Source organism: Zingiber officinale, chromosome 8A (assembly GCF_018446385.1).
Source record: "Zingiber officinale cultivar Zhangliang chromosome 8A, Zo_v1.1, whole genome shotgun sequence".
NCBI classification, from domain to species: domain Eukaryota; kingdom Viridiplantae; phylum Streptophyta; class Magnoliopsida; order Zingiberales; family Zingiberaceae; genus Zingiber; species Zingiber officinale.
The window spans coordinates 51,600,926-51,618,899 of NC_056000.1; the positions used below are offsets into that span (position 1 = coordinate 51,600,926).

A 17,974-nucleotide genomic window follows, 5' to 3' on the forward strand; every position below is an offset into this window, starting at 1 on the left:
ATTCCATAACTTAAGTTATTTCCAAACAGGGTGTAAGTGATTCAATTTATCTGAGTGTCTTGCGATTGAGATTTAATTATAATAGAATCCCAAGGTTATAAGTGATTAGGTGGAAGTCAAGTATATTGCCAAATACTGGACATCTTACAATATGCTAATGCTATAAATCCTCCTGCATATCAATAAATAAATATAACTACACTTATCAGACCTTTTCAATCGCTGAGACTCGAATTCTATCCCTTTGGAGGCAAGAATTAGCATGCGATCACCAATTACCAACAAAGCTCTCAAATTTTGTTAAATCGAACTACGAATTTGAGGTATGGAGAAGTATTTTGTCAGCACTCTTGCACTAGAACACGTCGGAGAGGTTACAAATACTGATGGAGGTTTTGCAGTCGGAGGGGCTGCTGCTTAGAATACCACCCCACGGGGAAGTAGATGCGTAGGTTTCAGTTTATGTGGAAGAGGAAAGGGAGGGTTCTCAGCTACCAGTGATAGTTGAAAAATCAAATTTTCCACAAAAAAGTCGACCAACTTTGAATGTTGCTCAAATAACTTTCATCAAAAGTAAGTAGGCAAAATGCAGTGTATTCTAAGTCGGAAAAATGCAGTAAAAATTGAATGCGTGATTCAATAAAATGCAGTATAAACAATATTGAATCAACTCGGTAATGAAATACCCACAATTGGAGCGAGAAGCTGAAGACAGAATAACAATGTCAATAACTAGGCAACATCACTCTATTAACAAGGATGATGGTCAGCACAAGAAAACTTCATCAAAACGTCAGCATCTTAATTGCAAAACCACTGATGATTTACAATATCTGAGCGGCCGTATTCAACTTTTCTGCAATGCCGAGTTGTGTTTTAACGAGGCTTGATAAGTAAACTAAAGCTAGATTGTCCTGTGACAAAGAAAAGGATCTCACATAAGCAACTAGAAAAATGAAGGTCCGTAATAATTCTAGCGATCTTCCAGTGGGAAGAAAAGAAATGCAGTAGGCATATATAGTCAGGCTATTGCACATCGCATAGAGATGCATTTATCTTGTGAGAAAAACTCTAAGCGCATCGAGTAAAGGATACAAAGTCTTGCAAGAAACAATTTAAACAATCATTTGCGAAAACAACTATGATTTTGGAAAGAGTCTTCACCTGAATCTTGTCATTGAAGACCTTGTCAAAAGCTGCTGTTGACATTCTTGGAACTGAAGCCAATGTGTCCGCCAGAAATCTCCCGATATCATTATTTGGGGTTACTCGTCCCTCCTAGAAAATCGCATAGAATCTACATTGTATACCCGTAAATTAAAAGGTACAAAGTCCATTGACAGTTGAGACCCTTACCACAACATCATCAACATATTTGTAAATCTCATCGAGCAGAGAATACAATCTCTCCATTGAAGCTTCCATTCCTTCGAGATCATTAGGGAGCTTATCAACAGCAGTTGTCTTCAAAATGTCAACTAGCAAACCCAAAGAAGAAAGCAGTTACTTTGTTGTTCAAATGAAACAGTAAAAATAAGAGAGAGGATGACACCCTGTTATTAGTACTGAATAAATGATGAAATAAATTACATATTACAGGTAGGAAATAACTAAATATAAGATGAAATAAGAAAATTTCGTAGATGTAAAGTAGATATATCTTTTGGGGCTATAGCTAAAAATATTCTGATTTAATCAGGCAGCTTTTGCGAAAATTTATATGGACGGTTCAATCAAATGATTAATCAATGCACCATTTCATAGGAACCGTAATCTTAAAAGATGTTCCTTCAGTCATGATTCGTTAATGGAATTTGCTTGAAAAACATCCAAAAGGGCAAACATACAAAGGCCATTAATCAGTAGGGTCAAAGTTTAAAAATTAGAAACGCATCAAACCATGTTCTAGGACTGTAGAAATAGCATACCTAAGGTCAAAGTTTAAAAATTAGAAACGCATCAAACCATGTTCTAGGACTGTGGAAATAGCATACCTAAATTGCATTCTAGACAGTCCAATAATGACACAAAATCACGAGATGCAAGCCTAGACTAAGTCATGATAAAAAATCCAGCCTATCCTACTACAGAAACAAGATAAATGCAAAATATTTAAACTACTCAAGTCCAAGTTCATACATCCAACCCGTTCTGCTTCAATCATCCTCAAATCCAAGGAAATTTCTTGAAATTGTGCAGCAAGTGGTCTATCTCCAAGAGACAAATTAGAAGAGACATAACCTTTTATGGATGCCTCCCCATTTTTGAACCTTGTATCAACAGTGAGATGGATAGGTGGAATGGAACTTTGTGCTTCTTTAAGTTCTTTTACATAGAATTCATGTATCAAGGCACTACCACCCGAAACACCAAAACCAGTCGAAAACCTGTGATTAGGATAGCAAGAGGCATCAGTAGCTTTCAAGATGCAAAGAAATCTAACTCTATTACCAATTGCTTCAGTGTTAATAATCACGACAATGACTCAACCTCCATTTAGGACATGAACTAAACAGAATTAACTAGCTACTAAAATTGAACAAATTAGCACCATGACAACTAGTCCCAAGCCCCAAAGACATTGTTGGAAATACAGAATCATGACTAGTTACAAAAAACAAGCTGAAAATTTTTTGTTATTGACAGAAAACATTGATGGTGAAATCAGATCTTACAATAATGGTAGAGTATGTTAAAACAAATATAACTCAGGATTAATCGTTCAGAATCACATTAGATGAAGTTGAAGCAGTATAGGATACAAAAGGCCAATATTTGTCAAAGAGATGCAAGGAATTCAGAACATGATGTCCAAGTGACAGTGATCTTGTTAACCTTAGAAAGTATCCTGTATACAATAAAATGCGCATTATTAACTCAGAAGAGGAAGCAAGAGGAATGCTTGTCCATATAGAAAAAAATGAAATCAATAAGAATGCCAAAATTTTAGTTAGAATGGCTATTAGTTATTTGATGGAGATGAAAAACTTCCACGAAGAAAACATATGATCAAATAAATAGTTTCAGAAGACACCATCTAAGATTATATGAGCCCCATAAGACAGTCACTATTTGAAAAAAATTAAACCTATAAATTTTTATTCCATTTTTTAATTAATACAAAAAGGTGAAAAATGGTAACTAGAGAAAAAAAAATAAACCCATAGGTTTTGTATTCCATTTTTAAATAATAAAAAAATGTTAAGAAACTATTAGATAGAAAACTATGTACATGATAACATAATAAACAGCAGACTAACCTACCATCCAACAAGTACTTCCTTGGGATTAACTTTTAGGTGAGACAAATACATGTTGCGATGGTAATCGACATCTAATGCAACCTGAGATCAAAAGTTGAAAAGCAATCATAAATGAAGGCTAAAATATATGGTCTTTCTGCGAATACTTGAGACAAAATATTGATTGAAATCAACATGACAATCACATTTCTTATAGATCCTCAATGAGTCCAAATAAAAATTTTCCTAGAAAAAAAAACACTGAACGAGGATAAAGCAGGGGGGCGAACCTGGTCGGCGGACTCGTTGTGAGGAACTGCGTAGGAGTTTTTGATCTCGACGACGCCATCAGAAACGGAACCGAGGAGGGTTCCAATCACGCGGTCGGCCTGGTCGGGGCGACGGACATAGCAGTCGCAGATATTGAAGAGGACGACGGCGTGGATCTTGGCGGAGACGACGGGCGAGAAAGGAGGGAAGAACTGCAGCACCGCCATGAGGTGAGATCGAAGAGCAGGGAGCCGAGAGTGGGAACGCGGTGGCGCAGCCTTTGGCTAGGGCTGTTTCTCTGGCAGAAGTAACGCTGACAGAGTGAGAGGAATGATGCTCCCTCCTATAAAATATATAATAATTAATTTTATTCAGATTAGTTTTTCAAAATACCGTACACGTGGCCACTCAAAATGGGCCAGACCGCTCAAGAACAGTTTGCTTACTGCGTAGAACTGGGCCTAGCCCAATCTACTACGACACTCAAAATGGGCCAGACCGCTCAAGAACAGTTTGCTTACTGCGTAGAACTGGGCCTAGCCCAATCTACTACGAGCCCTAATAGATCAATTAATCTCACAATATAAATGCGTGTAATTAATTAAATTAATGTTAATAGTTAGTGTCAATTAACACTATTTGTCTCTCTTAATACATCGATGACGGCAGCTTAAAAGGGGCGCATAAAAAATCAGCAAGAACGCGTTTAATGTGGAGTTAAAGGTTTCTTACCTTCGAGCACCAAAACCTTGAGCGGTATTGAATCTCTGCATGCATCTTATTCACCATCTATCGCAATAGTCGAGCAAATTTCAGTGTATAAAGCTCAATGAGGTCCACCCAATCTTATTCCTTTTCAAAACTAAACTCCAGGTCCTTGTGCTAATCATAACATGGATACAATAAGGCAAACAAAAGATGCAATATAAAAAGTCTGATAGATCATCATGGGTCCACCAATGCATTTAACTTTTCAGGCAACATCGAAACCATCCGATTCTGTTTTATCAGCAAATCTGCATGATATCTGACTAGGGAGTTTTTCAGTTAATTTTCTGATGTTCTTCAATATGGGGTTATGAAATGGCAAGGACCATATAAAATTGCAATTAAACAAGTTGACTATAATTCACTTAAAAAGAAGGTAAATAAATTGTGAAGTGAATTGAAACCGAGACCAGGTGCTAATAACATGTAACCAATCTATCAAGCTCTCCAAGAATTAAATACTAATAGTTGCATAATTTTTCTCCTTTTTCCTCCTTTGCGTATCAGTTCCAATCATGAATCTGGGCACAAACTCAGAACAAAAATTCAGCATGTAGGGAAAAGCGTAGGGGTTTGGAACGGGCCATCAAGCTTCTGTTCCACAGCAACTAACCTCTGATCAGTAGATCCTACAATCAAATAAAACAAGTTATTTGTCAGAGTAATGAGGCAAAAATTCTATGTTCAGAACAACGGAAAAAACTTGAGATGATCAATAAGAATTCACGTGCTTGATTTTTAAATAAGCCAATTAATTTCAGAAGGTAAATGGGGGGAGCATTTGCATTAACCCTCTCTGACTAGACAAAATATAGATTTCTGTAACCTGTGCTGTTGATTCAAAATAGTTGGAACTTGGAACAGCAACTTCTCTTCTTTGTTGTCATATCGAAAAATTAGTAAAACATTATAACAAGGAATCTTTTGGTACGTAATTTTCATGATCAAAATGGAACAAAAAAATAGTCTGAATATGATGACTTATTCATTGCAAGAAAAAGTATACCCACCTTTTAAAGGAGCAATTGCTTAGTTTATCTATCTAAAAAACAACAATAAAGATGAATTAAGACGGTACAAAAGAGAGGAGAGTGCCATGAATAATAGTGATTTAAAAAAACTTATGCAAAAACTAACATCATCCTCCTGAAGAAGAAAAATGATGACAAGCTACGCTTACTATGGCCGGGAATTCAAGCCAGAACCAGAGAACCTGAGAAACGGTCAATATTTTGAATCATCTAACTACTCAAAATTGAGCATAGTTAAATCAATCCCAAACAAATACAATTGCAAATGCTAATGCTAATGGTACCTCCCCTGCTGCTTCCCTCCGAAGCTACGTCTTCCATTGCCCATCCCTTTGTTTTGCAAAATGTTGCTATCATGGTTTAATGTATTTCTAACTGCAGAGTCCACTGATGAATTTCCAAGTTTGATTTCAGATGGTAAGCCACTAACCTCTTGCACATTTTTTAATTTATTAAAAATACTTAAGTCTGACAGTCCTTGAACAATATTTGATCTGACATCATTTGGATGGACATCTTGTCTTGTTGAAATGTGGGTGCAGCTGTCACATTGGGTTCCTGCATTACCCACTGCAGTGTCATCTGCATAAGGCACAGAGCTCACAGCTTTTGATTCAACTGATTGTGACATTTTTTGGCGATTGACTTGGGCCACTGGCGTGACAGCAACAGAAGGTAGTAAAGATGTATAAGGAGCAGAAGAAGCAGAAGCAGCAGCAGCAACTTTGGCAACAGCTGCTGTTGCAGATATGATTTGTTGTGCTCCTCCACGTAAGTGAATAAAATCCCCTTCAATAACAAATAACTGGAATTGCAACAGAAAACTTCAATGAACATGAACACAGGTTCCAGAGTATAGAAGCGCATGAAAAAAGCTTACTTGAGGGTGACGAGCAACAAAATCATCAAGCTTTCCATATTGTTTCTTGTAGTCATGCCAATGTAGGGGGGACAGCATTTTACCAAGCCTATTTGGAAGCTAAACAAAAGGCAGATAAGATTTTAAAAAGGGAGAAGATGGCAGATAGTGATATTAGCATATTACAATATTGGATACTTACTGTTGTACTGATTCTGATTTTGCCATCTGATCCAGCAGGAATTGCCCGAACAATGCAAACCAAAAGTGATCGTTCATCTAGAAGCTTGGGCTCTAATGGTGTTTTACTAAGTAGCAAAGTACCAGAAATTGGAGCCACGGATATAGTAGATTCTGTAGTACCATTTGAACTGACAGAGTTTCGACTAGTTTGTGCGTTGCCAGGAATAGGGCACTGTTGTCCAGATTTCAACACCTCTTCCTGGGATTGACTCCCATTGGGTAAAATGTGTTCAGTCTGTAAAAAGAAATGCAAACAAGAAACACACCTGTAGACTGATTTTTGCATAATTTTCAATGAGGATACTTATGTTCATCAAGAATTTGGGACCACAATTAGCAGCTGCCCTTCTTGAATAAATGCATGCAAAGTGACATGATAGACAAACCTTAGTTTCTGTCTTCTTCTCTGAGGGGCAGTATTCTCTTGCAAAATCCAAATGAGAATGTTCATCCAGTGCACCTTGAGGCTGTTGGGTAGCTGGGGCCTGTCTAACACTGGATTTGAGCACCTAGAATCAAAAGGCTGGCATCAGTTTAATATCTAGAATTAGATATTGCAGAATAACGATTGAGAACTAGAGGTAGTTTCATATGATCACCTGAACTTCGCCTGAACTGTTGCCTGAATGGATAGACACTTGTTTTTCACTGTGGCTGCTAAGATTCTCCGGGAGGACAGACTGTATTTCACCATGTAGATTGAAGCTATAATGAGCATCTGGTCCTATAAGAGTGTGCTCTGTTTGATTTGATGAACCCTTGCTCTGGTTAGGTGTCTGAGATACATCTGAAAGGGCCTAACACAAACAAAATAGAAATGGTAGGTGAAAAAATGTGATAGTTATGAAACACAAAATTTTTTTAAAAAAAAAGAAAAAAATCCCTTGTACCAGTACCAGCTGTTTTTGTAACGGTTGATGATTTGGAATGGTAGGCATTGATTGATAATGATCCATGTGGGATTTTGGAATATGTGAATTGGTGAGTGCCATAGTGACCGGAACACTTGAGGGATTCAGCACATAAGAATGCACAGGGGCAATTTGTCCAGGAGAAATGAAGCCATTTGTTCCAATTAGAGATGATTGCAGGAGAGGAACACCAGGGCCATGCTCACTCTGGAAAAAGAACAAAATTTAGCATATGAAACTCTAACAGACATAATGACACACTACATATTTACAGTAAATTTGCATGGAAAAAAAAGAATAACAGCAAGTGGGAATTTGATAAAATATACATAAAATATACCATGAAGGTGTAATAAATAAAATGCCACCCGTTGTCTTACCATACTAAATCAGATATTATTCATTTGTACAAGAGGGAATGGAATGGAATTTCTCCTTGATTCATTCAAAGAGAATCCTGATCTTCTAAAAGAGGATAAATGAGAAGAAATTTACTTTCGGATTATACATGTTTTATCTTCTTCCAATTCTTCTATCCCTTTAAATGCAGTTGAACCAATACTGCAACTCACCACCAATACAAGTAAATTCCTGAAGTTAATATGGACATCACTCCTCAAATACCATCAAAGATAACTGTCACCTCCACGGGTGTGGTGCAGTGGTAAAGTACTCATAGGAACAACTAAAGGACCAAGGTTTGAATCCCAACATGGACAATTATTCTAGATGTCGGCTTCTGAGTGTGCATAAGTTGTGCTCTGAATTTACTCGGTAGGTGAATTAGGAGAGGTCATCTGTCCCTTATCAAAAAAAAAAAAAAAAGATAACTGCCATTCAGTCAAAATATTCCTCATGTGATGAAGACCCTTGGCACCAAACCAACTCAGCAATTACAGCATGCATCAGGCAAAGCCTAGGTCTATAATCTGAATTTATTGGCATAACAGACTAAACAATGAGTAGAAGATCATTGTTCTCCTTTCCAAAATCAGCAGCTGAGATCTCTGAGCTCTCTCATTGAAACGATCTCACAATTTCTGGCCATTGGATATCAGTGTTTCATATCATCATGTGATAAATTTTTCTGAAGATCTTTCATTGCCTCGACTTTCAATTCTTCAGAATGTAATATTCAGAGGATCAAATATCTCCAAGAATTGTGGATTCAGACTCATAATTGTCAGGATAGCCTCAATGACTCCATCACGGATGGATGTAAACTCTATTTGCCAACCTTGGTTTAGATATTTCTCCGCCTTTTGATTTTGGGGACATTTTATAAAATATGTTGATGTAAATATATGTAATATGGTACATGATGCTAAATTACATTTATTGTAAATTGGTCCAGTTTTGGACATTTTTTGGATTTTAATATAAAAAACAAAAATTTAATCCTACTCAAATCTCAAAAAACAATAATCACAAAATACCTGAAGCATTTCAAACAATCTGATTTTTCAGGACAGTTTGGTTCATCTTTCTAGGTTGAGTTGAGTAGATACCCACCCCTAAGCTGCACTTTAATAATCTCAGAAACCATTTTCAATTCCATGCTTTTTTATTAACTCTACAGATTCATCTAGTCATTCTCATCCTGGTACAAGTCGTCAAACCTATTTTTTGTATGTTTTTTGTTTCTTTCATTGGTTGTATGGACAGCGTTGATTGACAAAGTGTTGATATTGACCTCTCACTTAAATTTAAACAATACTTAAATAGGAACAGGTAAAGACAAAGGAGAATCCAAAAAATTCATCAAAACAGAACAATTCATAAACAAATAGGCTAAATATCCATGTTTATTCTTCCAAGAAAAACAATGATGTCATTGCAGCTTATCATGTTTTAAGACTTTCAGTTCCAATAATATAATAGACTAATGAGTTTCGACTGGGCACTATACAGTTATACAAACAGTTTGGATGAATATTAACAAAATTTACCAACAAATATTACCAAGAAGTAACACATCTCGATGATTAATAAATGCAAGCAAACAATATTAGAAAAATATGTTCACCGATTCCACGGATAAAAGAAAGATCTTAACTAGCATGCAGAGGAAGAGATTGTTTACTGTGTGTTATTGTAGCATGAAATGAAAAGAAAGGCCGCCACACTTTATCTTACCTTAGAAGAAGAATTTGAAGTTGAAATATACGCTGTAGTTCCATCTACACTTGCATCAGATATGAACCCCAACAGAGCATTTGATTTGATGTCATCTTTTACATTAATCTGGTTTGCATTATAAGAAGATGAATCCATGGAGTTTGCAGGATTAACTTGTTGGTTATCTTTGTATTTTCCAGCACTTTCCCTTGCCTCAGACAACTCCAGTTGAAGTTGTTGTATGACTTGCATATGATGACGATCCATTTCAACAAACTAGCAAGGCGCCAAAGATTAGTTATAGAAGAGGAAGCAACCAAATAAAAGATTGTGGATGCACAATATAGCACAGATGAAAAAAATCCATGATTACACTTTTGTAGCAGACAGAGACACAAAGCATTAGTAATCTAACCTGTCGTTGGATACCGATCCAGCATTGGTTAAACTGCTCAGTGCGCTCTCGTAGCTCAGCTTGCAATGACTGGTTAGTGGAGGTATGCAAAGCATCCATTTCTTGAACACGTGAAATCCATGAGTGTGCCTCCCTCAATTGTTCATCCTTAAAATGAATCGTTTCTTGTGCAAGTTGATTCTGAAAGGAAGAATATTATATTACTTTGCTTCATAACAACAGAAGGATACATCATTGGAGAGGATATATAACCAGACAAATTTTAAGCAAATGCATTAGCAGTAGAATGGAAGAAGAAAAAACTATTAAAATGACCAATTGCGTTTATCATAAATCCAGTACAAGCAGATCAAAGTTTTATATTAAAAAAGTTTAGGAAGCAACTCCTGGCAAAATATATGGCAGGTGGACATAATATTCTCTGCACAATATTTTTATTGGTTTGGTGAATGATTGGCAGTCTCCAGAAAATTTATCTGCCAACTGTGAATAAGCTTATTCAGAACCTTTAGTAAAAGTGTGTTGTGCTAACTCTTCTGACAATATGCCTCCAGTCATGTGAAAATCCAATTTCACTAACCAGATATCAATTGTCTAAGTTGATACTATCTGCCAAGTTTACCACAAATCTTTAGGTACAACCGCTAAGTATTTCCATTAACACTCATCTTCACAAGCTCAGAAAAATGGCAGTCAGATCACTAACTGTCAGTGCATTTTTTGCTACGGCTCAATCTATTTTCTATTGGCAACTTGACAAAAGGACACAGTCTTGTCAGTTTTTCTTGATACTTTTAATTCCCTATTATAATGCCAGTTATTGAATCTTGAAGAATGAAATGTAGCTGTAATGAAGGAAATTATTAGACTTTTTCCACACTAATGTATAACTTATTACAACTTTACATACAACATTGTTTGTTCACATGTTTATAAAAAAAAAAAAATCTAACTATTCATAAGCAAGTTCATAGCACTTCCCACTCGGCCACTCCCCTCCATCCAACTGATTCATATATGTAGGATTTGAAAGAAGGCTGGGGAGTGGGGGCAGCTTTAAAAAGAAAACTCTGTTTAGGGTCCACAAAACAAAGGAATGGACGATGAAGAAAATGAACAAAAGTAAAGAGAGAAAAGCAATGATAACTCAGTTTTTTATGTGATTCGGTAGCCCTTAGGCTCCTACTCCACAGCCTATGGGATCTTTCGATAAGTCGCTCCACAAATTCCACTAGCTTTCTCCTTCTTGGATAGCTTTGGACGTGGAGAAACCTCATGCTTACAAAAGAGTAAAGAAAAATACAAAGTATGAAAAGTATGGAAAAGAGAGCCCGAGAGTAAAGATTTTGGCTTAGTAGATTTGTTGTAGAAGTTGAATAAATTTATAGCCAACATGTCCTATATTTATAAGCCTCTCCCAAGCTTCCAAGAAATCTCAACCGACAGCCCCTTTAGCATTAGTCAACTAGTCACTCAACCGCTTTTCTTGTTGTTTCAATTGATAGGTTGCATAGTTATTTAAGGCATGAGACGTCCAAAAGCGCATAGATGCTCTGGGCCTGAGATGTACGATGCAAGGTGAGGCGCACATCTTACTAAAGTAATGCACTCTGGGTATAAATTTTTACAATTCAAATATAAATATATATATAGAGAAATATTATGCTGTGGTGCCTTATGTGCGGTTTTGCTACGGTACTTGCCACATATATCTCTCTCTCTCTCTCTCTCTCTCTCTCTCTATATATATATATATATATATATATATATGTCAAAATATTTCTCTAGCAAAATTATAGTCCATAAAATATTAAATAATAATGTAAATATAAAATTCACTAGCAAATAAATTCATGCTACGCATAATTCAAATTAAAGAAAAAAAATCTTCAAATATCTAAATCAACAAAATCTTCATCTTTCTCAATCATATCATTATCAACATCACCAGATGTTTCAAATTTGTATAGCTGAAACTTCATAGATTTCCTCAAGACGGATTTCTTCCTTCTCTTCATCAATAAGTTGACTTGTAAAAGATCTTCTCTTAATTCCTTTTGATGTAGTTGCCCTTACTTCTTTTGAAGAAGAAGAAAGTCAAGATCTAAAACTGTAGGCATCTTCACCAACTTCAAAAGCTCATGCAACTTCACTCCAAGTCAAATTGTCATCATCAAATGCTAAATCATTTTCTTCATCAGTGTTATCACTCAATATTCAATCATCCATTCATTGTTATCGTCTATCTCATCCAAAGTAATAGGATTGTCAATGTCACGTATATCATATTAACACCTCAAAGCCCTATTATACTTAATAAAAACTTTTTTTTTCTTCAACCTGTTCCTTCTTTTGAAACGAAGCTTCACATAAAACAAAAAACTATTTTATTTTTATTTTTTTAATAAATGTATTTAATATTTTCTTAAATATTTATACTTCCATATTCAAAATTACTCCAATTTCATTCACAAACAAAGATAAGTGATGCATGCTACGTAATTAAAAGGGTAATTAAAGGTATGGGCTAGACATTAAAAAAAAAATTGGACCTAATTTGCAACTGTGTGTCTCGCTTCAATGAGGCGAGAAGAATCGTGCCTCAAGTGCCCGTGTCACCTCTCACAAGGCGCACACTTAAGGTAACCAGGCGCAAGAGGCTCGCCTAGTTGTGCCTTGCACCTAGGCGCAACAACACCAATAATAACTATGACTAGTCAGTCAACTGCCTCCAACAATTGTTTCTAGAATCAATCATTATAACAAACTAATCATTTTGTTATAATCATTGAGCTGCCAATCAAGTTGCACCATTAGTCAACTATTCAATCATAACTTCTGAAGGACTGTTGTTACACCACACAACCAAATCTCTCACACCAAATTAATGCCCTTGGCCTAAGTCATCAATCAACTGCAGAGTCAACTAACACATGGTATCTAATGAGTTGATTGGCACATTTGGCAACTAGCAGCTGAGAGTTGTATGGTTAACTAGGATAATAATAAATTTTAAGGCTTTCTCTCAAGCCTAATCTATCCTTCAATTCTCTAATCTTACATGTGCACTCACTCATTGTTGCACAAATGAAATAGCTACGTCATTAGAAAAAAACATTTGGGATCTTTGTATGGAATCTTCGCTTCACCAAGCGTTCCGTCAACCTTGACTAGTGAATGTTTCATTTTACCATGCGTTCATTCACCCTTGAACTATTGAGACATCAAATCACTATGTCGCTTCTTCCTCTTGCTACTTTGCATACACTTGTCACAATCTTATCAAATACATTTTCTAACATATCCCATTGTCTAACATCAAAATTGAATGCATCAACATAATAAACCACCAACTTGTTTAAAAAAAAAAATTCTAAGCTGACATTTTAATTTAGTGAATCTACTAGATGAGAAAATAAATGAATTTGAAATTCACCACAACTATCAAAGCGGGACTACCAAAGATAAGGAGATCATGAACTTGAGATTTGTCAAGGAAGAGCCACAATGACTTGGGCAATGTACATGCATTGGACGAAAGAAGTGGTTGGGACTCTAAAGTAGTGCAGCAAGGACTAAATTTGATCATTGGTTGTTACAGAAAAGCCCAACCAATGTTTCATTAGTAAGCGGCTCATGCATGATCAATTATCAAGAAAGAACAACATACCTAAAATCAAACCTTAAACGAACACCATTAACACCCCCAAGCATCAAAACGGACTGTGAAAAAAAGTGTAAAAGTATGTTTAATGACACTAGAGAAGGAAGACTAATAAGTGTTTAGCCTTCTAGTATATCATTGTTTTTCACTAATAACGTTATACCGAAAACCAAATTTTGAAGGAACTTGGCTAACAAATCAGACATCAAAATGGACTAAAAATGTGTAAAAGCATGTTTAGTAACACAACTAGGAAAGGAAGACAAAATGTTTACCTTTCTAGTATGCCATTGTCTATTTAGAAGGAGAAGAAGCAGATACAAGAGTAAGATGAACATGTAGCCATTATGAACTGATACATTCCTCTAAATTCATTCTAAGTACCATTCAGCATTCTAAATCATGAATCTCAAATGAAAAAAAAATCAACAAAATTGTTGAGCAACTTGGTGACTTTGCGCATTTTCACACAAATAGTAATTTTCAAGAAAATTTCGGCATATAATATATAGAAAAAAGCAACAATGAAGGTGAGAGTGGCCCATCTGCTAATGTATCATTGGTAGAATGAAACATTAGTGTAAGGATCTTAGAAAAAAAAAACTATTACCAGAAAATTCTCAGTAGCTCCTAAATTGAGAATCCAAGTATTTGACCTAAAGGCATGCACCAAACAAGTGCAAGACTACCTTGAGAATCATGGACATAGAAGAAGCATTTGGAAAAGTTTGGAATTGAAAGTACCATTCATGTTCCTCCTTTGATATAACTTCAGTGTATCTAGTACTAGAAGGCATATTACCAAGAAAGCCAGCATTAGAATAATGCTTAGTTTGGTTCAGACTACTAAGTTGAAAGATTTTACAATCACATAAAACACCTTACACTTTCCCCCATTTCAACAAAGACAATGAAGTAAAAAATAAAGATACTTGGAGGTTTAGAGGTACTTTAAGTAAATAAAGAGAATGACCTAGAAAAAAACAATATATCATTTGACATCAAAGGAGTTGAAAACGAGTGATAATGCTTAAATCAGGTTCTGGAGCCATCAAGGGCATGATGGTTAAGAAGAACACTAGGTTAAGGTGAGAGAATTAATAGAAAAGGCAGAAAGGTAAAGCAGCAATACAAGAATCGCATGCATGGTATCTAGGTGCAGCACAAGTACGCTTACAGAGAGAATTAATACGAAATTCATGCAGCACCAAATTAAACTTTTAGATCACATAAAAATTGAGATGCATTAATGAAGCATGGAATACCTATCTCACACGATGGGGAAAAAACCTCACACAGAGATAATTTATGGAATATTTTTACTAATCAAAAGTTGATTAATACATAAAGATACTACATTTTTATGGACTTATATCAACCAAATTAAAAAGGAAATTGCACTAAATGGAAAATATAATAGTCCCAATAAATTATTATCAGGTCAAAAGATAAACACTAAATTCTTACCAAACTAAAAGATATCAATCCTTTTGACATCAACTATGGAGTTAGAACATATGACCAAATAATTAACCAAGTTCATGAAATGTATTCCTTTGACATGAACCAAATGAATGCCACCTCATGGAAATTAACGGGTAATAGTAATCAAAAACCAGATAACTACCATGTAGGTTATGCTAAATCATCATCAATTACAATTACTTGAATGATAATTTAAATAAAATAGTATCTCTAAGTGAGTAACCACAAATGGGAGACAAGATGAAAAAAAAAAAAAAATTAAGATGTTACTGAATTTTCAAAGAGATGGATAATCTAAGTTTCAACTTCAAGTAGTATATGGCTCTCAGATAATTGCGAAAAATGCAAATAAAGTAGGAATTTTTAAGAAAGCAACCTGCTCCTGCAATGCAAGAATTTGACTGTCTTTCCCTTGAATGTGTTCTTGGAGATCGCAAATTTGGCTAAGATGTTGTGCTCTTTCTGCTTCAGTGTTATCAAGCTCCCTTCTACATATAGGAAATAGCAAGCTCATGATTCTAGCAGTATATTTACTTAGAAAATGCATAAGATCATTGAGTCAGAGAAACTACACATACCTGAAGCTGGCTAATTCTTTATTTTGCTCCCGAAGAAGGTCCTCTTTAGCCCATGCCTATAACAAAATAAAAAGTAAAGCAAAAATAAAATTCTTAGAACAAAACTAAAAAATTACATAGAAGAAGAATAATAGAAATCGGAGACAGGCAACACAAACAGCTTCACTGTCAATTTTCATAGTTCGTAGCTCCCTGTCTTTATCTTCGACTTTCCTCTCGAGTTCAAGTATGTGTTGTTCCCTTTCATGAAGTTGCTCCTGTCAAGGAGTAGAATAATGTATTTATGCATAGGTATGGAACAAGTCATTGATGCAAGTGAAATAACCTCAATCACACAAGCATGAGACTGATAATGGAGAATTTGGACATTTCAAAACATTTGAAGCATAGAAGTACTAAACAAATCGTTGATGCAAATGAAATAGTCATCAGACAAACACAAGACTGAAAGAATGGAGAATGAAACATTTCAAAATACATATTATATTCAAACTACTTCAATGTATGGGGAAAGAAATTAGCAAATGTCCCAACGAGGTTTCACAAAACAGCACATATAAAGCAACCAAAAGACTCAGAAGCCAGTTATGTCATCAACTTTAAAACTGGTGCTTGCATTATATGCTGTAGTAACCAAAACTATATTCTTGAGCACCAAATAAGACAGAATTACATATTATACAATAATTTTCCATGAACAGACATCTTTAACTATCAAAAACTAAATTAAAACAACCAATATTCTATAGTGGAAGGGAGAAGCAAGTTTATCCGTGTAGAGGTTTGAAAATTTTCAATCTCCAACCATTCAAAAAAGCTATGATCTGAATAAGAAAATCAAGATCAAACTCTACAATGACAATGATGTTAAAAGTAGGAGTTGAGGGAAATAAGAAATAGTATGAGTTGCATTAAGTAGCCTATTTAGATGAGAATTCAGGAACAAAATGAAGCCTATAACAGTTGAAAAGTCCTATGCCACAACAACTGCTAAAGAGAAACACCATAAGTTCGAATAGATCAAGCTAGACTTTCTTTTGTGTCGTGGAAGATAAAAGTGCTTATCTTAGATACCTTCAGGTTGTTATTGCTATCAATCCGCTCCTTAAGCTTAACTTCAAAACTATTCTGCAATTCCATCATCTCAGACCTGGCAATTGCCCTAGCTAGTTCAATCTCCATCTGCTGAAGCTGTTCTCTCAAACTTGTGATCTCTTGCAGCTTCCGCTGCAACATATCATCGCCATTATCAATTGTAATTGAACAGAAGCCTGCATCGTACGTCCCTACACCAACCTGCACCTTTCCAGCCCGTGTTACAGTCAGATGTCGATTCCTTGTCGCAAAATGTTTTGCCTACTAAGAGAAGGGAGGAAAAAGACTTTTCTTCTTCGACAAAAACATACCTCATGTATTGTTCTCTCGGCTGATTGGGCAGTATCAACATGCTCCAGCTCCTGCCAGCATTAAATATATAAATTTTGTAAAAGATGCGAAACACAACCACAAGCAACCCAACAATAGAAAACGACGAGCCCTCTCCGCCTCACCTCGCCTCCATTGCTCCGATAGGGGACGTCCGGCATGGCGCGCCACTCCTTCCTTGAAGAATTGGAGGAGGACGCCGGAATGGCTCTGTTAAGACCCGCAGCAGTCTCCATGGAACCGACCGAGCTGGTTTCGATCCTGAGGGGCGGATCGGAATCAGCCCCGCCACCTAAGAAGAAGAACGCAACAAAACAAGCTTCCGCGTCCCAAAAAGGTTACTCGAGCCTTCAAAGGGGGTTCGAAGGCGAGAAGGGTCCTAGGGTTTCGCAGCGGTGCGATAAGGGTTCGAGAACCAAACCCTAACTCGTGGAGCGATCTGCACTTGCAGGGAGAAGATGCATTGCGTAGGAGGGATCGGAGCAGACCAAAGGAGGAAGCGGAGGACTTGGAGTAAACAGATGAGAAGAGGCGACAGAGAAGGGCCGGATAACTCCCTCCGCTACTTCATTTATAGGAGACTGGAGGAACTGAGAGAGGCGAGCAGCGATGACAAGTCCAATGTACTCTATTCCTGGCTTATCGAGGGCGAAAATAAAAAAAAATGCGACTTTAATTATCGTAAAATAATAAATAATAAATAATAAATAATAAAATAGTAAATTGTTGAAAAATCTCCTGTAAAATTTTAACTCTTAATCCATGTAAATTCACCTCATTCACTATTTATACATACATCTTGTATGCACGGATAATTAAGTGAATTGATAAGATTAAATAGTTAAAATAAATATTTTTGAATATAGGGACTGACGGAAAAAATACGCTCATGTGCCCTTGATTATGTCTCCATGAAAAGAAATAATACTTCTGTTTGTTAAAATATTAAAAAAAAAATGTATCTT

At 36.0% G+C, this 17,974-nt stretch overlaps 2 protein-coding genes across 9 annotated transcripts; both read right to left on the reverse strand.

Annotated features, from left to right (window-relative positions):
- Positions 1–612: 612 nt before the first annotated feature.
- LOC122009043 (eukaryotic translation initiation factor 3 subunit F-like) lies at positions 613–3,854 on the reverse strand. Of its 2 annotated transcripts, none has more exons than XM_042565027.1 (6): positions 3,533–3,854; positions 3,265–3,344; positions 2,242–2,387; positions 1,357–1,478; positions 1,165–1,278; positions 613–914 (listed from the first exon to the last, which is right to left on the reverse strand). In XM_042565027.1, the coding sequence occupies exons 1-6, from the start codon at positions 3,737–3,739 to the stop codon at positions 825–827; spliced, it is 759 nt and encodes a 252-aa protein (XP_042420961.1). In that variant the 5' UTR covers positions 3,740–3,854; the 3' UTR covers positions 613–824. The 2 variants fall into 2 exon arrangements, with proteins under 2 accessions (XP_042420961.1, XP_042420960.1); XM_042565026.1 differs by having other exon boundaries at positions 2,140–2,387.
- A 734-nt stretch (positions 3,855–4,588) lies between these two features.
- Positions 4,589–17,620, reverse strand: LOC122009038. 7 transcript variants are annotated; one of them, XM_042565010.1, is made up of 16 exons: positions 17,135–17,620; positions 16,991–17,041; positions 16,659–16,811; positions 15,743–15,841; positions 15,585–15,640; positions 15,383–15,494; positions 9,858–10,037; positions 9,461–9,718; positions 7,304–7,531; positions 7,013–7,210; positions 6,800–6,922; positions 6,373–6,648; positions 6,192–6,290; positions 5,596–6,116; positions 5,418–5,493; positions 4,589–4,909 (listed from the first exon to the last, which is right to left on the reverse strand). In XM_042565010.1, exons 1-15 carry the CDS (start codon positions 17,243–17,245, stop codon positions 5,460–5,462), a joined length of 2,499 nt encoding a protein of 832 aa, XP_042420944.1. In that variant the 5' UTR covers positions 17,246–17,620; the 3' UTR covers positions 4,589–4,909; positions 5,418–5,459. The 7 variants fall into 7 exon arrangements, with proteins under 7 accessions (XP_042420944.1, XP_042420942.1, XP_042420940.1 ...); XM_042565008.1 differs by having other exon boundaries at positions 16,659–16,880; XM_042565006.1 differs by having other exon boundaries at positions 5,461–5,493; positions 16,659–16,886.
- Between the last annotated feature and the right edge of the window lie 354 nt (positions 17,621–17,974).

Excerpts from the sequence above, each read along its gene's own strand:
- LOC122009038 (XM_042565006.1), bottom strand. The coding sequence starts at position 17,245 with ATGGAGACTGCTGCGGGTCTTAACAGAGCCATTCCGGCGTCCTCCTCC. Across the intron at positions 16,887-16,990 it reads CCGAGAGAACAATACATGAG|GTGCAGGTTGGTGTAGGGAC; the intron begins GTATGTTTTTGT and ends CGGGCTGGAAAG. Across the intron at positions 9,719-9,857 it reads GGATCGGTATCCAACGACAG|TTTGTTGAAATGGATCGTCA; the intron begins GTTAGATTACTA and ends GCGCCTTGCTAG.
- LOC122009043 (XM_042565026.1), bottom strand. The coding sequence starts at position 3,739 with ATGGCGGTGCTGCAGTTCTTCCCTCCTTTCTCGCCCGTCGTCTCCGCC. Across the intron at positions 3,345-3,532 it reads ACAACGAGTCCGCCGACCAG|GTTGCATTAGATGTCGATTA; the intron begins GTTCGCCCCCCT and ends TTTTGATCTCAG. Across the intron at positions 1,479-2,139 it reads TGAAGCAGAACGGGTTGGAT|TTGACATTTTGAAGACAACT; the intron begins GTATGAACTTGG and ends TGGGTTTGCTAG.